Source organism: Nansenia antarctica (assembly GCF_963989245.1).
Source record: "Nansenia antarctica genome assembly, chromosome: 13".
NCBI lineage: Eukaryota > Metazoa > Chordata > Actinopteri > Argentiniformes > Microstomatidae > Nansenia > Nansenia antarctica.
Window position 1 is genome coordinate 9,431,393 of NC_137683.1, and position 21,235 is coordinate 9,452,627.

Consider the following 21,235-nt stretch of genomic DNA (forward strand, 5'->3'; position numbering starts at 1 on the left):
ATCATATTGTTTTTTCAAAAATCTTTGCTTACTTTTTTGTTTGTTTTTTGTTGATATGTTTGTGATGTACCTGTGTGTTTGTGTTGTAAAATTGAAAAATCCATAAATAAAATAAATAAAAGGTGTTTGAATATTTTCTTAATTTATTTCGTTGATGAAATTACCATTGCTGTCAACACTCACACTTTTAATCTCAGCCTTCCCTCTGCTTATTGCATTGACTGTAGTCTCATCCACTCAAATGCGCGAAAGCTCTGGTGGACCAACACGTTAAACTTGGCCTTGATTATGCCAATAGAAAGTGTTGAAAGCGGATGGCACATCGCCATTGGCTTTACTTTGCATCAATAATCTCCCACAGCACTCCCCCCTCAGTGCTTTGCACACCACAAGAACTCAGCCATGGGATTCGCTGAAATCAAATAACAACAAATACTTTACTCAGTAAATGAATTCACACTATGGCCAGGTTGGAAACGTTGTTATTCCAGGCTTATTGGAATAGCAAAGATGTCGGGACAGTTCATCAAGGTTCACTTTGTCACCATAATACAAATTCCTAAGAGACAGCATAGTGCAGCATTTCCTTCATATAGGACAAGCAAACAGAGACTGCATTTCATATTTCAATGAGTCATTTCAAAGCGTTAACTGTGATGTAAATGATGTATGCAGGGGCACGTCGTGCTGTTTTCTCTGCGATGACTCCTCTGTCTCTTCTGTCCAGTCGCTCTACTTAGGCGACTGGCTTTCCACTCAGTGTGGTTGGTTACATAACCGTTTCCAGAAAACTGTGGGACATCGATTGAGACCAGAGTGTTGCTTTTTAAAACCCCCTCCGAAGGCTCTACTGAGGCCGGCCTCAAAGACGGATTTATAGTTATTTCAGCCTGTATGAACAGATTTAATATACCCAAGGCTCAGTGCCATTCCAATATGTCGTCATAAAATATACAAGACGTGCTCGCCTATTAATGAAGTCAGAGGTCCTGCGACCAGCCACAGCTCAGCATTAAAGGGCCGCTACTGCCAATGGGAATCACAAGGTGGAAAAATACATCCTGTAAGCATGTAATTTAATTTAGCTTAAAATACATCACCACTTTACGGAGGAAGTGGCAGCTGTAAGGATAATATCATGAAAAAAAAAAATCATATTATGTCTTCAAAGCAATGGTAAAAGAATGTGAAGAGATTTACTGGAATCCACATATTGATTTACTTACCAAGGATCTTAAGGCTTTATTTATAACATACATACTGTATTTTCTTTTAAAAATAACCATATAACAGAGCACTGGTTTATAATGAAAGACATGGCAATAAATACAGCGGGAATGATGGGGGAGGGGTTATAAGAACGTGAGCTCAGAATTATAAGGTTCTATCTCCGTTTAGGGCAGTTCAGAGATATTGAGGTCAACGTTTTTACATTCCATTATGTTTTGTGAGATGGAACCTTTGCATTTTATTAATTACTAACTCAAAAATGTCAACATTTTTAAAATAACACCACAAAGGCATTAATAAACACCTAATGGATCAAAACTCAATTTTGACTAAAAATGGAGATAGAACCTTATAATTCTAACGTCACGAGGAGACATGTCATGGTACAGATAAGACTAACCCTCTAGGAGATATAATCCAGTAAACTCTGGTTTGGTCATCTGGTCTAATCAAAGAGCGAGCAAGTACTCACTCTTCACAATGTCAGGAAGTAAAACTAAATGTTCCAGTGATTAGAAACCTAATGAAAACAATAGAATGGCTACTGGTTCATCCAAACTTTACAACCACTTTGGAAAAAAAAAAAAAAACATATACAAAAATAAGATTGGTCTTTTTTATATTAGCATGGGATGCATCTTAAACACAGCCCATGAACCATTAAGACAAGCAAGTGTGAATTCCATTAAAGGGATGATGATGATACGTCTGGGGGAATACAAAAGTGGAATTGTAACAGAGTATGCAGATGCTACCACATTGGTCAAAAATGAATCCTTTCTTCACAGTGTCCCCATACTTCAAAAGACTTAACAGTAGACTTAAAACACATGTTCTCAAACTTAAAATGAGAAATATCAAAAACACTGTATCTCACCCTTCTAGGCTTAACTACAACTGATTACGACCTCTGCTGCTCAAATGGAAGAGTTGGGGAGGTGGTGGTGGAGGTGGCACTCAAGGCAATATTTCTCTCTCTTATGCTTCAATCAAAAAAAATAGCAAGACTAGCGAAGGATAGCAAAAGACTTGCTCTGTTGTTGTTGTGGATAAAAAATACACTTGTTAATACTGCTCCGACTAGCGGTTGTGTTGGAGAGAGGGGGGGGGGGGGGTATGCTGGCCCTAATAGTCGATGCCTTGGTCGTTGTAGTGGGTGCTGTAGTCGTCGTTGTAATTGACAGGGTACTCCTCTTCTTGGAACTCTGCCTGATAGTCACTGTCGCTGATCTCGGAGACGTTGGTCCCTGTGCCCTGGCTGCCGTTGGCGTGGATGACAGGCTCTGTGGGGGTGGCGCAGTACTTGGGGTCATAGACCTGGCGGCCCAGGCCGTAGACGCTCATGCCCTTCTGGGACGCCACCTTGTTGGTGCCCATCTGGAGGGAGATGGTGGAGTTGTCCACTGATGCCACTGATGCTTTATGGTCAAAGATGTCACGACGCGTGCCTGGGGCTGCCATCCCAGCCTGGAGAAACGGGAGAGAGAGTGAGGGGGGGGGGGGAATACTTTAGGAGGTTTCAAGAAAACAGAGAGAGCGCTACGGACTTCAAGTAGGTGTTTAAGTTGACTTAAAAAATAAACAAATAAATATATAGATAGTTATTTAATGATAAAGAATTTGACACAAAATCCAGCACTATGAGATTATTCCAGGAAGTTAACCTGAGCTCAAAACTACAATATCTATGAAGGTTGTATGCACAAAGGAATTATATGATGGGACAAACAACAACAACAACAACAACAACAACAACAACAAAAGAGTAAAATCCCACTTTACATACTTACTTAAATTATTTCATAGTAATTATCAATATTATGATTGCAGTGATTCAGTAAATGGTAGTAAGCATGATATAAAATCACAGGTATTCAAACATATATGTTATGCACTGCGATATGGTAGCTGTAGTCGAGTTACCCTGGGATGAGAGTTTGACTAATTATTGACTAAAGACCAGCTATAAATCAAGCTAAAATCATTTTTACATACAGTAACAAAAAAAGGTCAAACAGGTAGAAAGTCACTCTACGTGAGCTTAGAATTATAAGGTTCTATCTCCGTTTAGGGTAGTTCAGAGATATTGACCATCAAAGTTTTTACATTCCATTATGTTTTGTGAGATGGAACCTTTGTATTTTATGAATTACTAACTCAAAAATGTCAACATTTTAAAAATAACACCACACAGGCATTAATAAACACCTAATGGATCAGATTATGTAAAAAACTACATTTTGACAAAAATGGAACCTTATAAATAACCTTATAATAACCTTATAATTCTAAAGTCACTCTGTATGAGGTGGGCCTTAGTAACAGCAGTGTGGGCCTTAGTAACAGCAGTGTTGGTTCTACCTGGCTGGCCCCTTTGTTTGTGCCCATCTGCAGGCTGATGGTGGTCTGGTCGTAAGGCTTGTCTGTCTGTGTCTTGGGGTCGTAGAGATGTCTCCTGGTCCCATAAGCTGTCATACCAGCCTGGCTCGCACACTTGTTGGTCCCCATCTGAAATACAAAAAAGATGACGAAAATCACATCTAAATCTAAATGTACAGATGCATGTTGTCTATATGCATATACCCATTAAGTGTAATATCCATAGGCGAGATATATAGAAGGCATAGAGAGTTGGAATAAAGAATACTGAATAATCATTTAAAAAAACAATACACATCATCTAATGGCCACGTCGAAAAATGTAATTAAAAATGGCCGCCTGTGGCTGCGATTGTTCCTATCATCATCATGTTTCACCTGCAGGCCGATGACACACTGGCCCGCCTTGATCTTCTCATCATCAAAGTGACGCGTCTGCTTGTCTGCGTATTTCACCCCGATGTCAAACTTTGTGTCCATGCCTTTGGTCTTTGCCTAGGAAACAAAGACGACAAAGCACTTTAAATGACAACAATGCGCTAGAATGATATGAACTCTATCAACATAAATGAACACTGGAGAGCCATTGTGTTCCTGTCACTCATGACCACTCACCATGCCGGCCAGGGCGAGGAGTGTGGTCTGGACTTGAGTCATGTTCCCACTTTCAAACAGGTCATTGGCCTCAAATATGTCATTGGGCTTCAGGCCATAGGCCAGGATTGCTTTGATGAAGTTTCCAATGTTCTCCAGCTGGAGGAACAAGAGAAAACAGTAGGGGGGGGGAAGGGGGGGGTGTACGGTAAGTTATTACTTAACCATCAGGAAGTAATAAGCTCATAAAGGAGGTGTTGTTAGAGAGGCAGGATGAATGACTAGACTTCTTCTCAGGACACGGCATGTTGCTCCAGGTCTTATAAACGAGGTGAACAAGCCTCACTATGACGGTCCTGTTCTCTATGCTTTCTTTGGAAAACTGTCCTTAGTACTACTCAAGAGTGTGAATGCCTTATTGAAGTTTGAGAAAAAAAATGCTTTACCTTATGCCAGTTCAATTGTGAGTGGTTGATTTTCTTTATTGAGCCAGGCTGCAGTTTGTTGATCAAACTAACAGAGAGATGGAGAGCAGGTTGAGGTTATTACATGACACACATTCATGGAGGTTATGCACATTCAAGTACAGTAATACAGTATATGAATGGGAAATACTAATCAATGGAAGTTGATGTCTTGCTCTGGAATTCCCTGTCTGTCCCTCCTAATGAGTTTGTGATTGATCCCTCATGCGTAAAATTGTCTTCAGCATTAGCATTAGCTCATTAGCTCCAGACTAGAGCATTCTCCCCTGCAATGTCAAACCTCTGATCACTGTCTACTTTGCTGCAGTCCCATGGCGGGCACACACGCACCCGTACACACACACACGCACGCGTACACACACACATGCACACATATATACACACACACACACACACACACACACACACAAACATACGTACACACACACACACACGTACACACACTTACTCTCCCAGGATGATTCCGTCTTTCAGGCCTTTCTGAAAGTTCTCTCCGATGGTCATGCCCGTCACCTCCTCGATCCAGAAGCGCAGCTCCTCTTCCCTCTGCAAGTCATATTTCTGGGCAATCTGAGGAGAAGACAAGACTGCACTTAGTGCCTTTGGAACAATTCCTTCACTAGGAAATGGAAAGGGCTGTTCCTCTGGTGTAATAAAACACACCACTGAACTCCATATACCAGGTTATTACCTGAGTACAATGTCACATCAGTAATTAGTCTTACTACTGTTAGATGTGTGTCGTTTCTTCCGCAGCAACACACAACAACACACAGTTTTCAGGTTTGTAATGAGATGAAATGAGATTTGAGGAGCGTATTTTATTCAATGTTACAAAGGAATGAGGTTTCAGGCTAGCAGGTTCTCTTTCTCCCTGTCTGAGTCTCATTTCCCAGAGTCATTGCAATGGAATTTGGCCTTGGAGGCTACAGGACCTAGGCCTCCCTTTCTCTAGCATCTGCTGTTATGTCTCTGCATTGTGTACTGGATATGAATGATGTTTGGACAACTTATATTAGTGCTACTAATATCCATTTTTAGGTCAAGAATACCGACAACCATGTCTTCTCACAAACAACTACTTTAAGAGAGGGGTATGTATGAATGGCTTACACAATCATAGTTTCTGCTTTGACATTGTAATATAACGCCTCTCCCCCGCCCCCCGCCTCACTGAGTTTCTGTCAGAAATAGTTATTTACACCTCATATGTTGGAGAGCCTGCTGCTGTCACAGGAAAAGGATTAGGCTACATTTGAGCAACAGGAGATCAATCACCAGACCAGGGTTAGAGCTAAAACACAGACCGTCTGGGAAAGAATAAAGGCTCAGACATGGGCTTAAATGTTGTTGTTGTGCCGTGGGTTTAGCTTCTGATTCATGTGACGCAAATTGGCCAAACAACAAACAAAAAGCTCAGCCTTTCAGTAAGTCAATGTGTTATCAGAACTATCAGATTCGCACGTAGGCTACAGTGAGAGAACGGGCTAGCTATGCGACATCATGATACAGAGAGAACCTCTGAATATTAAAATGTCAGGTTAGTTGCATCTCTCATGGTGTGACTATCTATGCCAATGAGAATCATGGGGAACACATTATTCAGACCGAAGGTACCAGTAACTACTCCAAATACGAATGACCATTTTCCATTGAATTTATTTGACCGGAAACTGGGCTTCTATGTCTGAAACCTCCTTGTTGTTTGTAATTAAGAAAGAAAGAAAGAAAGAAAGAAAGAAAGGAAGGAAGAAATACAGAGCAGTTAAACGTCTTTAACAATTAGTTCAACTAATTGTTTCTAAAAAAGAGATCAAACAGACATTACAGTTTTAGGTCAACACATAAGCTCCCAGACCAAAAGAGCAAGCGCCAGATACAAGACGGCCTAGCATGGTCTGATCTCGCTTTTCCTTCCGCCCATTAGTCTTTAGGACAGGTGTTTAGGCAGCATCACAGACAGATACAGGATAACACACTGAACTAGCTCCCTGGCTTTGTGTTTAAAGGACGATCTGTTCACAAAGGGTTAGCTAGACATGCATCGTTAATGTAGTTCAGAACACTCTAATCAGAGAGGATAATGATGCTACTGACCTTATGGATAAGAGTCATGGGAGGTCTGTTTTAGTCACTTTGAGGTAGTGGAAGTGGAAGCATGTGTGAAAGTGAAGCCAGTTATTACTACGCTTAGCTTTAAGGCCTGATACTCTTTCTTTCTTGATATCTCTCTCTCTCCCCTGGTCTTTTGTACCAGCACACACACCCACGCACACACACGCACAAACTTGCATTAAGTATCACTGACTCGCCATTGCTTTGAAAACATTGCCTACAACAACAATGCCTTCCACCACACTTTCATTGAAATGAGACAAAAAGTTAAACACAAAACAAATACACTAAGCCTTTTAGGATGACGTTAAAAACAACACCTTAAGAAACACTTTAAGATATTTAACTTGTATAAATGATTACGTCAATGGGTATACAAACCAGAATTTCATTGCACAATGTCATTGAACTTTCCAGTGTTTTCTGCGATGTCAAACAATGGAGTATATATAACTGTACTTCCTATTGGACCATCAGGTGAGCAGCTGCTATGACCCATTAGCTCATTGGCCATTGTAAACAACACTTAAACATTGGCCAACACAGGGTAAACATGTCTTTTTAACAACCTCATCTCACAGACACTCGACTCATCCTCCCAGTCAGAAGGACACTCGAAGGGAGGGAAGACTACAAGAGATAAAACATCTGGCTTCCACTCCTCTCACCACCGTCCAATCTGTTGTTAGCACCACTTCATTTAAAAGGGGAATAACTGCAATGGACCTATCGCTAAGCCACGCCCCAAAATAGAAATTGTCCAATCATATCACAGCAAAAGTCACGACAGGCAGAAAACTCAGACAAACAACTCGCTAATATCTGATGGTAAAAAGCTTCTAGATGACATATTCTTGTTCTTTAAAAAACATGTCTATTACTTTCTGTGATAAATCAGAAATTTGCCAACTCCCACCATTGTAAGTCATTGAATGTCATTCAGTCACGGTCGGTCAGTCACTGTCAGTGAAGCATTGTTTGTTTGTCCGAGTTTTCAAAGGGGCCGTGGCTTAGCGATAGGTCCATTGACGACAAATGTGCCTTAACCTCTCACTTAGTGGAGGACTGTCTGTCTTGGAGGACACTCAGTTGAGGACTGTCTGTCAGTCTGTCTGTGGAGGACCTACTTCGCCAGAAAAGGTACAATTGTGAACCCGCTACCCAATATAATGTCATAAAAAGCATATGCCGAATCAATTGAGCTTCCCGAAGATAGTCTGTTTATTCTGTTCTATCTAGCACAAGTCGTTGTTAATGTTTCCATAAACCATTCAGATTCGCATTTTAAAGAGATTCGCATTAGAAATGTTATGGAAACGGCTTGATTCCAATAAACTTCCTCTAATTCGCACAAAGGTTTGTACGCTCGCTTGAGGTGGTTTTCGCTTTTGAATCAGAGTTAATGCGCATAAATGGAAACAGGTCATTCGAATAAACTCTGACGCAGCGAACATTCAACTCACGTGACTCAACCGCTTCCACTGTCTGCGTTTCCCTGGGTATTCCCTTATGCGTGATGACAACACGTCTGCTAAACATGTCTTAGATGGCATACGGCTGGGCGCTTAGGTGGCGTAGCGGACTAAGCGCTGACCATGTAACCGCAGGGTTCCCAGTTCGATTCCGGCCGCGGACATATCCTGCATGTCATCCCTTCTCTCTCTCTCTCACCCATCCTTCCTGTCAAATCTCTACTGTCTCTGTCACAATAAAATGAAAATATGAGTGGGACTGCCCCAAAAATTACTTAAAACATTTTAGATGGCTAACGGCAAAGAAATGCCACAATATACTAGGAATTAAGAAACCAGATGCTCAACAAAGGATTGGACAAATCCACAGTGAGAGACGGGGGGGGACTGTAAACCGGTGAAGTCGCTATTGTTTTCACTCTCGCTCTGCTCTCCCTGAGTGAGAGAGATGCGCACATTAACACACCGAGTCAGAAGTTACGGACATTTCCCAGATGTACAGTTAATTCCCCGTGAAGTGATGCGGATGCTAGGCTACACCAGGGACACGCCTACTGTACAGAACAATATCTAGCAGTGTAACTTAGGCACACTAATAAAAACATAAGGTAATGACAGCCTTTCAGAACCTCTATGTTAGAGGACCCATAAACTTGTAGCCTACATCTTCCCCCCCCATTCACCAGAGAAAGGCTTGTTTGAGTTTAACAGCAGTCAATCACTCCCCCCACACTAAAGCCTGTCAGCTGGAATGTGAAAGCAGTCACCAGAGACGAGGGCCTCCGAAGCACTGTGTCCATTTCTGTGCAATTTGAGGTCAGAAACAAAGCCCATTCTCGCATAATGACAGACTAAAGGGTAAATCTTCCCCATCTTGTTAAAAGGGCAAAAAGCAGTGTTGTGTTCCAAAATATGAGTCAGCAGGAAGGCCAGGGGTTAAAGGCTACAGGGGAAACTTCCCAGTCCGTAACGACGGCAAACTTGAGAACACTGTCATTTAGAAAACTCATCAAAAGGGAATTCTGTTGCCACTGCAGAAACCGTCACCAGAAAACAGAGAACCCTCTTCTTCAGAGAGGGAGCGAGGGGAAGATTAGAGAGCAGAGAGTTTCTCTCTCTTCACCTCTCCCAGCAGCAGTTCTCTAGGAACACTGCCAACTTCCCCTCCGAAAAAAGAAAAGTGGGGAAAAAGGGCTCCAGTTCTCATCGTCTGGATGGAGTCATTAAGAGTGGGGCTCCATCTAAACCCCACTGGGATTGAACCCCAGACAAGCCCCTCCCTGCCTCAACTCTGTACCCCAAACCGTTTCCTGATGACTGGGCAAAACCAAGCAAACATCTGGATAAAGGTGGTTAGGAGGAGAGAGAGAAGGCACTATGTGCAATTCTATCAATTCAATGTAGGGCGTCTACACCACTGTCAACTGTTTCATCAATAATGACTTCAGTATACCGTTAGGTTGTATAAGCATTAAGGTATTTACAATATCCTAAACTCATATGAATATAGTGTCAAGTCTTACCAGAAAGTTACTTGACATGCACATCCAATGACTTGGGCCTTGACCATAACACAATCCTGACCGGTTTCAACCCCCCCCCCCCCCACGTTGAACTAAGCTAGTACAAATAGTACAGCTGGTATTCATTGATATTTAACCAGCCGCTGGGTCTGAAAACACTCCACAGACCACATACTGTGAGCAGATTGTCTATGCTGTAAATGTGAAGTGAACAACACATATTTATAGATCTGTGGGCTTGGAGCTGCAATAAGACCAAGCAAAATAAAGAGTTTTAAATGAATGAGGCACCAAGGCAAAATTCTAACTTGTGTAGCTCGACTGGACTGGAGTATTAGCCTAGGAGTTGCATGCATGTGTATAAGTTAGTTTTCTCAAACTATAATCTCAGAACAAACCTCAAGCCCCCATTATAAACAACCCCTAGTCCTCCATGGTCAACAATTAAAGGCAGTTTCTCATGGTATTGCCACAGACAATGGACTGCTATCCAAAACAAATATGTGCACAAGATAGCAGCATTAACTTTACAAGTTGAGCATGTAAAGGTTAGTGAACCCTCAATATGTCACTGGAGTCAACAGAGAAGAACTGGACAATAGTTTCATGAAAAGAGGCCTTTCCTGTTTGTCTAAAAGTGGCAGCACGGGGTTAACATGACAACATAAGAAATTCAGGAATAACACTTCACACTTCAAAACGGTAGCTTGAACCGATCCTGGGAGTTCTCTAGTGTCAGCACATAGCAGGGGAACACGCCAGCCCTTTCCCCCGCAGGCCCGCTGGCCATCTGTGGGAATGGTACTGTTGTTTATTAGAATAACAGAAGCAGGAATGTGGCACAACAGCCCCACGGTGACCTGTCTCCACCACCGATACCTGGGTTGTGTTCCGTAGGGCAACACACAGAGCAAAGCGTTTAGAATATTTTGCTACCACAAGCTTGACTGCCCTGCTCTCCCCTTATCAGTCTTTACTCTCCAGGGAAACCCTGAATGGGGCCTCATTCATCCAGCCCCTGGCTCTGCTCCAGCTACACCCTGCTCTACTGCCACAGGAGAAACGCACACATGGTGAGGAGAACGCTAAGGGGACATGGTGAGGAGAACGCTAAGGGGACATGGTGAGGAGAACGCTACGGGGACATGGTGAGGAGAACGCTAAGGGGACATGGTGAGGAGAACGCTAAGGGGACATGGTGAGGAGAACGCTAAGGGGACATGGTGAGGAGAACGCTAAGGGGACATGGTGAGGAGAACGCTAAGGGGACATGGTGAGGAGAACGCTAAGGGGACATGGTGAGGAGAACGCTAAGGGGACATGGTGAGGAGAACGCTAAGGGGACATGGTGAGGAGAACGCTAAGGGGACATGGTGAGGAGAACGCTAAGGGGACATGGTGAGGAGAACGCTAAGGGGACATGGTGAGGAGAACGCTAAGGGGACATGGTGAGGAGAACGCTAAGGGGACATGGTGAGGAGAACGCTAAGGGGACATGGTGAGGAGAACGCTAAGGGGACATGGTGAGGAGAACGCTAAGGGGACATGGTGAGGAGAACGCTAAGGGGACATGGTGAGGAGAACGCTAAGGGGACATGGTGAGGAGAACGCTGAGGGGACATGGTGAGGAGAACGCTAAGGGGACATGGTGGGAAGTCGACAACGACCACAGTAGCATTCACTAGCTCACCAACGGGAGCAAGCATTTTCTAAATAGAAAAGCAATTCAATTAATACAAAACTATCAGGTAATCGTACTAAAAATAACCCTATTTCAATGTTTTTTGCCAGGAAAATTGTCCTAGGGTGCAGCAGCCAAGAGGCAGGGATGAAGGATAATGAAAAGACAACTTTGTCTAAAACCACCAGAGCGTAATGTTTGTGTAATGTCTGGGGTTATCCTAAGGGACCGCAAAAACTAAATGACAAACCAGGGAGATCCAGAAGAGATAGGCCTGTCAATCTCAAAGGGTCATTGGCACTTACCAAGTCAAACACATGGGAACACACATGACGTAACAGTCATCCTAAAATGTATATCTATTGCTTTGACTTTTTGTTTAGCATCTTCACTGCACTGTACTAAAGGCAGAAAATCATATTGATATGGGGAATGGGTGGATTTTTTTGCATGTTTCAGGGCTTGAATGCAAAAACCAACACAACCATGTTTTGTAGAACAGAAGGACCTTCTGGCTGCTGAAGACCATTTAAAACAAAAAAAAATCAAGGTCTTGCAATGGTGAGTGTCCTGAGGTTCCACCTCAGGCTAAACAAATCCCTCTTGCATCAATTCACCAGAGACAAATACATTACAATTCTCTGTTTGCTTGATGTCGGCCTACCAACAATTGGCCCACCCTAGGGTAAACGGTGACTTCAATGGGCAGAAACTAACAAACAAACCAACCAACCTGACTCAAGACCTTCAGGGTGTGATGAATGGTGTAAGAACCTGACTCTGTGGTAAAGTATAAGTGAATTAACACATTTGAATAGTACGGTGATCTGAGGTGGTCTTAACACTAGGACAGCCATGCCTATTTCACCTACTATTAGAGCAGCCTTCGGGGTAATCCGCTACTTACACACAAAGATCACTTTGTGATCTTTTTTTTTATTTTTTATTGTTTTCTTTATGGAGAGCAGGTCATTCACATAGTACACAAATATAATATTTGTTTATGTTTATGAACATTTCCTATTCTCCCCACAACCCCTCCCCTTCTTGTAAATTAGCCTTCCTCCTACACAGAAAAACAGCAAAATAGCTTTATACTAGCTTATCGTGAAAATGTAAGGATACTGGGTGGTAGAGCGCACATCTAGGATGTGAAGGTCATGAAAGGAGGGTCCTGAAATTGGATCGAGTGCAAAGGTCTAAAAAAAGTAATTACTCACAGGGTGACCGTGGCTGTTCTAGTGTCTAGTGATCTACAAGTTTTGTCAATAATAAACCTACTACCTTCTTTTGAACAAAACCGGTGGGAACTACCCCGGAGAAAATTACGTTTACAACAGCAAGGATTCAATAAGATATTACACAACTACATTTAGGTAAGGAGTAGGGGAATATCAACAACAATGCTTGACTGTAATGAATTATGAAAAATGGTCTATTTCCAAAAATAGATTGCATTCACTGCTGAGAACCATTGGGTTGGTCGTTATCAATACAAACTAACCGGAAATGTTCAGAAGAACCAACTTGGAAACCCAACTCCTCCAACATCCACACTTCTGGTTCAGCAAAAGCTCTACCCTCACTAAGAGGAGAACAAACTTGAAGAACAAGATGAACAAGTCATCTTGAAGTTCATGACCCCGTATACTCCTGCAGAAAAGGCGGAACAGATGTGCTTCCAAAAGGGAAATTCTCTACTTACAAACACTTGAGAAGTGACAGCCCAGGAAACACCATCAGTCAAACATTTGGGCAACACATAAACCAGGGATTGACCCCATGAAAACACTGGTGGATTGATCAAAAATGTTGTTGTGATTGTGAAAAACGGCCATGTTTGAGGGCCTCTATATAGGGCCAATGAAAAACACCTTTTTTCCTCTGTGCCGATTCAAAACACATGAACATGCATGTAGACCTAAACGTTAATATCTCACTGAGCACTATAGCATATCACCTTATCTCCCACACAATAAAATACAAATAGTCCATCAACGGGACATACAGTAGAATATGATATGTTTGTGTAGAACCGAGTGTGATTTCAGCTTTAGCCATCTGTAACATATTCAATGAGGTAAACATTGAGCTGATTGACAGCTGCTGGTCATCTTTCAAGGTTAACAAGCATATACATTGGAAACTAAGCTGCTTTCCATTTCCACTGTCAAATCCACTGGATATATATCACCAGCTCTCCAATAAAGCCTGCGTGTTGGCAGCCACACTGGAAACATATCTGAAAGCACACTAGCTTTGGAACTAAGGCTACTATTTTCATTTTCATATTTCCTCGGCTCAGAGCATAGTCGCTCATCTGACCCTGTTGAGGTGCAGATTACTTCACGGAGAGGCTTTTCATACCACAATGTGGAAGAAAAAAAGTCCTAAAATAAACAGAAGGCATTTAAAAACATGTTTCAAACCCAGACGGTAAGGGAGACGTGACATACTAAACCTGTGGCCTGATTCTCTTACTGGGTCAGAGAGCCCACAACACAAGGAGGAGCATGGAGAAGTGGTCTAGACCGTAGGACTTTGAACCTGCTGTGACCACAGCTACATCATCCGTATATGAGCTTATAGTCCAAAAAGAGAGATGCTTATAACTAGTGAATCAATAACTAGCCGTGAGTTTAGAATTATAAGGTTATATCTCCGTTTAGGGTAGTTCAGAGATATTGAGCGTCAAAGGTTTTACATTCCATTATGTTTTGTGAGATGGAACCTTTGTATTTTATTACTAACAAATAACTATATAACAAATAACTAACTAACAAATTTAAACATTTTAAAAATAACACCACACAGGCATTAATAAACACCTAATGGATCAGATTATGTAAAAAACTCAATTTTGACCAAAAATGGAGATAGAACCTTATAATTCTAACATCACGTAGTGAATCAATAACTCTCGGTTTGGGTTAAAGGGAATAAAGGGATTTCAATGAGGAATTCTTGGCATCTCTGCTATGTCACTCACAGAGACGCACAGCTAGGGAACTGTCAGTCACACTGTGAGTTATGCAAGGTAGAAGTTCCTCTAGTTTCTGTTTGCATTCAGTCCTTGGAGAATGTACAATTAACATCACTGACTAATTGTCACAGGTTGAGAAAGTGCCATGTCCGGCTTTAGACTAATGGATTGTATTTGTTCCATAAAAAGAGTTCAGTTTCCCCAAGTCTTTGTAGCTAAATAAATAGCCTACTTTTGAACATCCAGGCCCTCTCCTCTCACAGAGCAGCAAAGTTATTCATTTAGACTTGATAGAAAACAGATGCTCAGCTTCACTTTAAAAAACTAAATAAATAAAAAGCAGCTGAAATGTGAAAGCCGACAGCAGAGCAAGGGAGAACATTCAAAGTTATAGGAATCTCAGACAACCGGATTAACAAAACTAACTACATATTTCATATTTTGTAGCTCAACTGGTTTGGTGTCTCTCTGGCATGGGCACCACTGTCATCAAGACTAAAGTGATTAAAACTGTATGCATGTTGGGAATGTCAATGGCAATGGCATAGGCCTATGAGCATCTTAAAGGGAACACATAGGCTGTGTTCGAAAATGACATACAAGCATAGGCCTACTGCCTACTGCATACTCAGTGAGTATACTGCATACTGTCTACTAAATGTATAATAAGTATGCCATTACCAGCAGACTGTTCACACTGAAGTATGCAGCTCAGTATCCCAGAATGCATTTCGCACCGGCCGGCAGTGGGAATTTTGAAGCAGGCTAAACCTCCATAGGCTAAACGCTGATGTAATGTTGGCTCTACAAGTGTTCATGTCATTTTTATGTCAAGTTTTAATATGTTTTCAGGTGAGAAAGTAACCATGTATACAGGTGCTGGTCATATAATTAGAATATCATCAAAAAGTTGATTTATTTCAGTAATTCCATTCAAAAAGTGAAACTTGTATAATGTATACGGTACATTCATTCCACATAGACTGATATATTTCAAGTGTTTATTGCTTTTAATTTTTATGATTATTACTGACAACTAATGAAAACCCCAAATGTTGTATCTCAGAAAATTAGAATATTGTGAAAAGGTTCAATATTGAAGACCCCTGGTGCCACTCTCTAATCAGCTAATTAACTAAAAACACCTGCAAACGCCTTTAAATGGTCCCTCAGTCCAGTTCTGTAGGCTACACAATCATGGGGAAGACTGCTGACCTGACAGTTGTCCAAAAGACGACCATTGACACCTTGCACAAGGAGGGCAAGACACAAAAGGTCATTGCTAAAGAGGCTGGCTGTTCACAGAGCTCTGTGTCCAAGCAAATTAATAGAGAGGCGAAGGGAAGGAAAAGATGTGGTAGAAAACAGAAAGCAATAGGGATAACCGCACCCTGGAGAGGATTGTGAAACAAAGCCGATTCAAAAATGTGGGGGAGATTCACAAAGAGTGGACTGCAGCTGGAGTCAGTGCTTCAAGAACCACCACACACAGACGTATGCAAGACATGGGTTTCAGCTGTCGCATTCCTTGTGTCAAGCCACTCTTGAACAAGAGACAGCGTCAGAAGCGTCTCGCCTCGGCTAAAGACAAAAAGGACTGGACTGCTGCTGAGTGGTCCAAAGTTATGTTCTCTGATGAAAGTACATTTTGCATTTCCTTTGGAAATCAAGGTCCCAGAGTCTGGAGGAAGAGAGGAGAGGCACAGAATCCACGTTGCTTGAAGTCCAGTGTAAAGTTTCCACCGTCAGTGATGGTTTGGGGTGCCATGTCATCTGCTGGTGTTGGTCCACTGTGTTTTCTGAGGTCCAGGGTCAACGCAGCCGTCAACCAGGAAGTTTTAGAGCACTTCATGCTTCCTGCTGCTGACCAACTTTATGGAGATGCAGATTTCATTTTCCAACAGGACTTGGCACCTGCACACAGTGCCAAAGATACCAGTACCTGGTTTAAGGACCATGGTATCCCTGTTCTTAATTGGCCAGCAAACTCACCTGACCTTAGCCCCATAGAAAATCTATGGGGTCTTGTGAAGAGGAAGATGCGATGCGCCAGACCCAACAATGCAGAAGAGCTGAAGGCCACTATCAGAGCAACCTGGGCTCTCATAACACCTGAGCAGTGCCACAGACTGATGGACTCCATGCCACGCCGCATTGCTGCAGTAATTCAGGCAAAAGGAGCCCCAACTAAGTATTGAGTGCTGTACATGCTCATATTTTCCATGTTCATACTTTTCAGTTGGCCAACATTTAAAAACAACATTTTAAAAAAAACTTGTTTTGTATTGGTCTTAAGTAATATTCTAATTTTCTGAGATACTGAATTTTGGGTTTTCATTAGTTGTCAGTAATAATCATCAAAATTAAAAGCAATAAACACTTGAAATATATCAGTCTGTGTGGAATGAATGTATACATTATACAAGTTTCACTTTTTGAATGGAATTACTGAAATAAATCAACTTTTTGATGATATTCTAATTATATAACCAGCACCTGTATTGCCAAAATGTGGCCAGTTTATCAAAATAACCCGTTTATATATACAGGTGCTGGTCATATAATTAGAATATCATCAAAAAGTTGATTTATTTCAGTAATAGTACGCCATTTCGAACACAGCTACAGGCTACGAGGGTCTGCTTTAGCCCCGCCTACTGCTACTCCAAATGGGTAACCGATGATGTCATGATTTGATTTCCTAAAAAAAGAGGAGAAACTTCCAAAGCTTCCAAAACTTTCCTGGTAGCTTTGTCACTGTGACTGTGCAATAACACATTTGATCACTTTTGGCCACACGTGAATCTCGACTGTTAAAGAGTTGTTTGCCATTTTTTCTTTTAAATCTATTATGTCCATCTACCCAGCCAAACGTATCTATTTGCACGCCAGCGCACGCCATCCGCGCGACTTTGTTGTTTGAACCTATTTATCAATGGTTTGAACTCAAATATCAACATCAGTTATTTACAAATATGCGATATTATAGCATTATAAGTTTAGAGCATTTCAATGAAAATCTCCACTTCACCTAGCCCAAAATTGTGGGGGCATCCTGGACTCCTCCCTGCTCCACGAACAATGACTTGGACTTGGCTTTCATTCATTTTAACGCTTTAACGACACCTTCACAACACAACAGAATAAACATGCTATCCTTGTGTGATAACAATCATTTCATTGGTGTTACCAATTCTTTCTGCTTTTTAGCCCCGTAGGCCTTACTCCAAAACCTTTGAGGCTATTCGAACATAATCAGAGCAGAGCTCATTTTGGGCAAATTATAAATATGTGCATACTGAGATTTTTCCATTTCGTAGGAGATTCATAAGAGCACAATTTGATTCGTGTGTTAGTCTACCCCAAAATATTTCCGGCATGATCAATCCATGCGTAGCACTCTTTTTTACTTTTGGGGAAAGTTTCCATATTGGGGTCAATCCAGGGAAATGACAGAAAATGGCCACTGAAAACGGCATCTGGGGTGTCCTATTTATTACACACTGATTGCATCTACGTCCTCATACCCAGAGCAATTCCATGCCAACCCATAGTGAGTCAAATCCTTATATTGCAACATTAGGCATAGTGGTTCAAATATATATATTTTCGGACATGTTAAGTAAATAGTGTTTTGTTTTGTTTTGTTTTGTTTTGTTTTTTCTTGTTTTTTCTTGTTATAACTATTTCTTTTTTCACATGTTCGAAATAAAGCTTTCATTCATTCATTCATTCATTCATTCATTCATTCATTCATATATAGGCTACTTATTTAATGACCCATAGCCTGCATTTAGTTACTCACTTTGCTTCTCACTTCTGCTGATAATCCGTAGGCTGGTCCCTTATTGAATTGAGTCATTTCGTTTTCAAATTAAAAAACAAAGTCAATATTCCCAGCTACAAATGTAGCAAAAGCGAGTTCCTCTGTGAAACTTTGTATTAAAAACACACGATGTGTTTTTCAGGGGTCCCGTGTCAGACAGTCCAAATAGAGAGTTAAAAATCCGTGCGAGTGAGTGTGGAGTGAGAGAGTATCGCAGTGGCAGGCTGAGCGCAGAAACTTCTCGCTTCAATAACTAATTTCTGTTTGGAAAAAAGTGTCGCAAGACGATTGACCGAGCCTGGCCAGCCAATCAGAGGCGCCGGTTTTACATACCTCTTCTCATTGTTGAAGGGCTGGCCTGGTACCTCTGCTACTGTAGAGTCAATGGTCTTATTATGTTATGGTAACACGTTATCTTCTGGAAATAAGCATGTATATGACATCCATATATTGGCATTTATTATTATTATTATTATTATTATTATTTATTTATTTTTCGAATAATCACCTGCGATGTACAGTAGCATACCTTCCATTTACAGAAAGTTAAAGTACTGATATAATAATAACAATAACAATAATAATAATTATTATTATAATTAATACATTTATTTTGTATAGCACATTTATTTTGTATAGCACTTTCTTTTTTCGGTACTCAAAGACACTTGGAGAAGACAATCAATAAAAAAGAAAGAAATAAAGAAAAAAGAAAAAAGAGAGAAAAAAGTTAGGGGGAAAGGTACTAGACATTAAAATCAAGTTTAAAAAGGAAAGTTCGTTTGAAAGAAGACGGTGTGTTGGATGACTTGGTTTGCAGAAGTGTTCCAAAGCAGTAAAGAAGGCTCCTCCCCCCCAGGTTTGGTACTTGGTGATGGGGATAAAAACCGATGGCAACAACAGACTGTGTGGGAGCGTTGATGGAGGAGATCAGACAGGTAGGGGGGTGCCATGTTGTTCATAACATGGTTGTACATACAATATACTGTACCTGTAGCCCTGTATTAATAACACGTAGCCCCATATTTCACAGCAAATGTTTCAATGATATTGTTGTTGGAACATTAAGAACACCAAGCATTGGGTCAGTTGAATATCTTGTTATAATGAGCTACCTTTCTTTATTACCATATGATAATTGATTGGAACACTATCAGTGCAGACATAAAACACATGCAAGCTTGTCTGGCTGGATGCCATGTTCTTTATAGGTGGAATAAGTTGCTCCTTGAATACTCTGGTTCCCAGACACCGATAGCCTAGGGACGAGGTTACTCTTTGATAAATGGCATTATTATGATAATGTGCTGTCGCTTCACGGTGGAAGTAGCCTACTGTTACTCTTTGTCCCTTCATTCAAGGTTGTGTGTACAAGGGCATGAAAAAAAACAAGACAACACACAAAGACATTGTTTGAACAGATAATTATCTCTTCCAAATCTCTGTCAACACTCGGGCTGTGAATGAAAGGGCCTGTTTGAAAGTATGCTGTTTGTCAGTCTCAGTAATCCAACCGAAACAACTCGGTTTCGCAATAGGAGGGGTTCCGCCTTCAACAATCTCTCTCTCTACCTGTTCACTCAATATACAGTAGGTGATACTGTATATGACACGATACTCAATATAGCTGAGCACCCATTTCATTTCTAGGGCCCTGAATTTTTCACGACCATGTGACCTTACTGCGAGTGTGATAAGATATAGAACCCAGAGTTTATCAACAAAAAAAGAAAGAAAAAAAGAAAAGTCTAACTTTCTAAATAGAACAGCTCTGTTCTATAGCCTTTGGGGTTAGAGGGCTATAGCTCATGTAGAGTGTGCTAGAAATCCACTCTATTCCTTATGATGTCAGCCCTAGGATCTATTTTGAATCCTGCAATGCAGTGTAGAGTGAGATGTATGACCTCATGCAAGGTTTCCCCTACTTAATCTAGTAAATACAGACAGATAGACATGTTATAACCTTGATAACAGAGGTAAACACATCATAGACTTGCCACAGACCTAAGGGCTTGGCTTCCCATTAACCCTGGCACGCACTGAAACCCATACTTTCATACTTTCAGCAGAGCAGACATCTTAAAAGCTGCAGCTCCTCATTTCATTCCTCCTGACTTAATAACTCAGAGGATGTGCCAATACCAACACTATGGCTTTGCCAGGAGCCACAGGTCCAGGGTTGGAGCCACTACTCATATGTCTGCATGGCTTCTGGATGTGGGTTATGATGTGGTATGACTTTATTAAATGTCAGATGCTGCCGTCCTTTAGGGAGGGTATCATTTATGGTTTCAAATGCATGGAGTCAGACAATGTTGGTAAAGTTCTCAGCGAACTCACCATACCCATTGTCCGTCAACATATGTTTTACTTGTGGTTGAAAATGAGGACTTAATAATGATAATTCCAATGCGACAGGCCTATATTATTACTGTTAAACAACAATCCCCCAAAGATACATTTAATTCATGACATTCTATATTCAAATGTTCACAACATACTATTTGTTATAAGGAATGCCAAATGTTGTAAAACATAGAAATTGTCGTTCACTCATTAACAGGAACAGCAATGCTCCGTGCCAAAAACGTTCAACTCCCTTCTGTTATCAGCCAAGCCAGATATAGCAAGTGAGTATTTCTTACACTGATGATCAGAGATAAGAACTATAAATAGCTGAAATGTTTGTTTCTATTTCCAGCTCTCTTGTTGCAGTACAACGAAATGTCTCAATAAGTCAATGCTCTTCCTGTCCTGTGAACCGCATCCAGGAACAGGAAAAACGCCACAATGGAAATTCACTTCACCTGAATGCCTGTTTCTGGAGAGACGACAACATACAATACTACAAAGACAATACCACTTTTTGTTTTCAATGTTGGCTTCATACAATATATATATATCAATGTATGTATGTATGTATGTATGTATGTATGTATGTATGTAT

At 41.2% G+C, this 21,235-nt stretch overlaps 1 protein-coding gene across 1 annotated transcript; it reads right to left on the reverse strand.

The window, feature by feature from the left end:
* Nucleotides 1–1,223: 1,223 nt before the first annotated feature.
* cnn3a (calponin 3, acidic a) lies at nucleotides 1,224–18,493 on the reverse strand. The gene is made up of 7 exons (XM_080544300.1): nucleotides 18,268–18,493; nucleotides 5,137–5,258; nucleotides 4,650–4,716; nucleotides 4,225–4,362; nucleotides 3,988–4,104; nucleotides 3,592–3,738; nucleotides 1,224–2,697 (listed from the first exon to the last, which is right to left on the reverse strand). The coding sequence occupies exons 1-7, from the start codon at nucleotides 18,322–18,324 to the stop codon at nucleotides 2,356–2,358; spliced, it is 990 nt and encodes a 329-aa protein (XP_080400426.1). The 5' UTR covers nucleotides 18,325–18,493; the 3' UTR covers nucleotides 1,224–2,355.
* Between the last annotated feature and the right edge of the window lie 2,742 nt (nucleotides 18,494–21,235).

What these genes read in the sequence shown, in the direction of transcription:
- cnn3a (XM_080544300.1), bottom strand. Translation starts at nt 18,324, where the DNA reads ATGACTCAATTCAATAAGGGACCAGCCTACGGATTATCAGCAGAAGTG. An exon ending in CACAATTGAACTGGCATAAG is followed by an intron (nt 4,363 to 4,649) that starts GTAAAGCATTTT and finishes TTGTTCCTCCAG; the next exon opens with CTGGAGAACATTGGAAACTT. An exon ending in AGTGTGTCATCGGCCTGCAG is followed by an intron (nt 3,739 to 3,987) that starts GTGAAACATGAT and finishes TTTGTATTTCAG; the next exon opens with ATGGGGACCAACAAGTGTGC.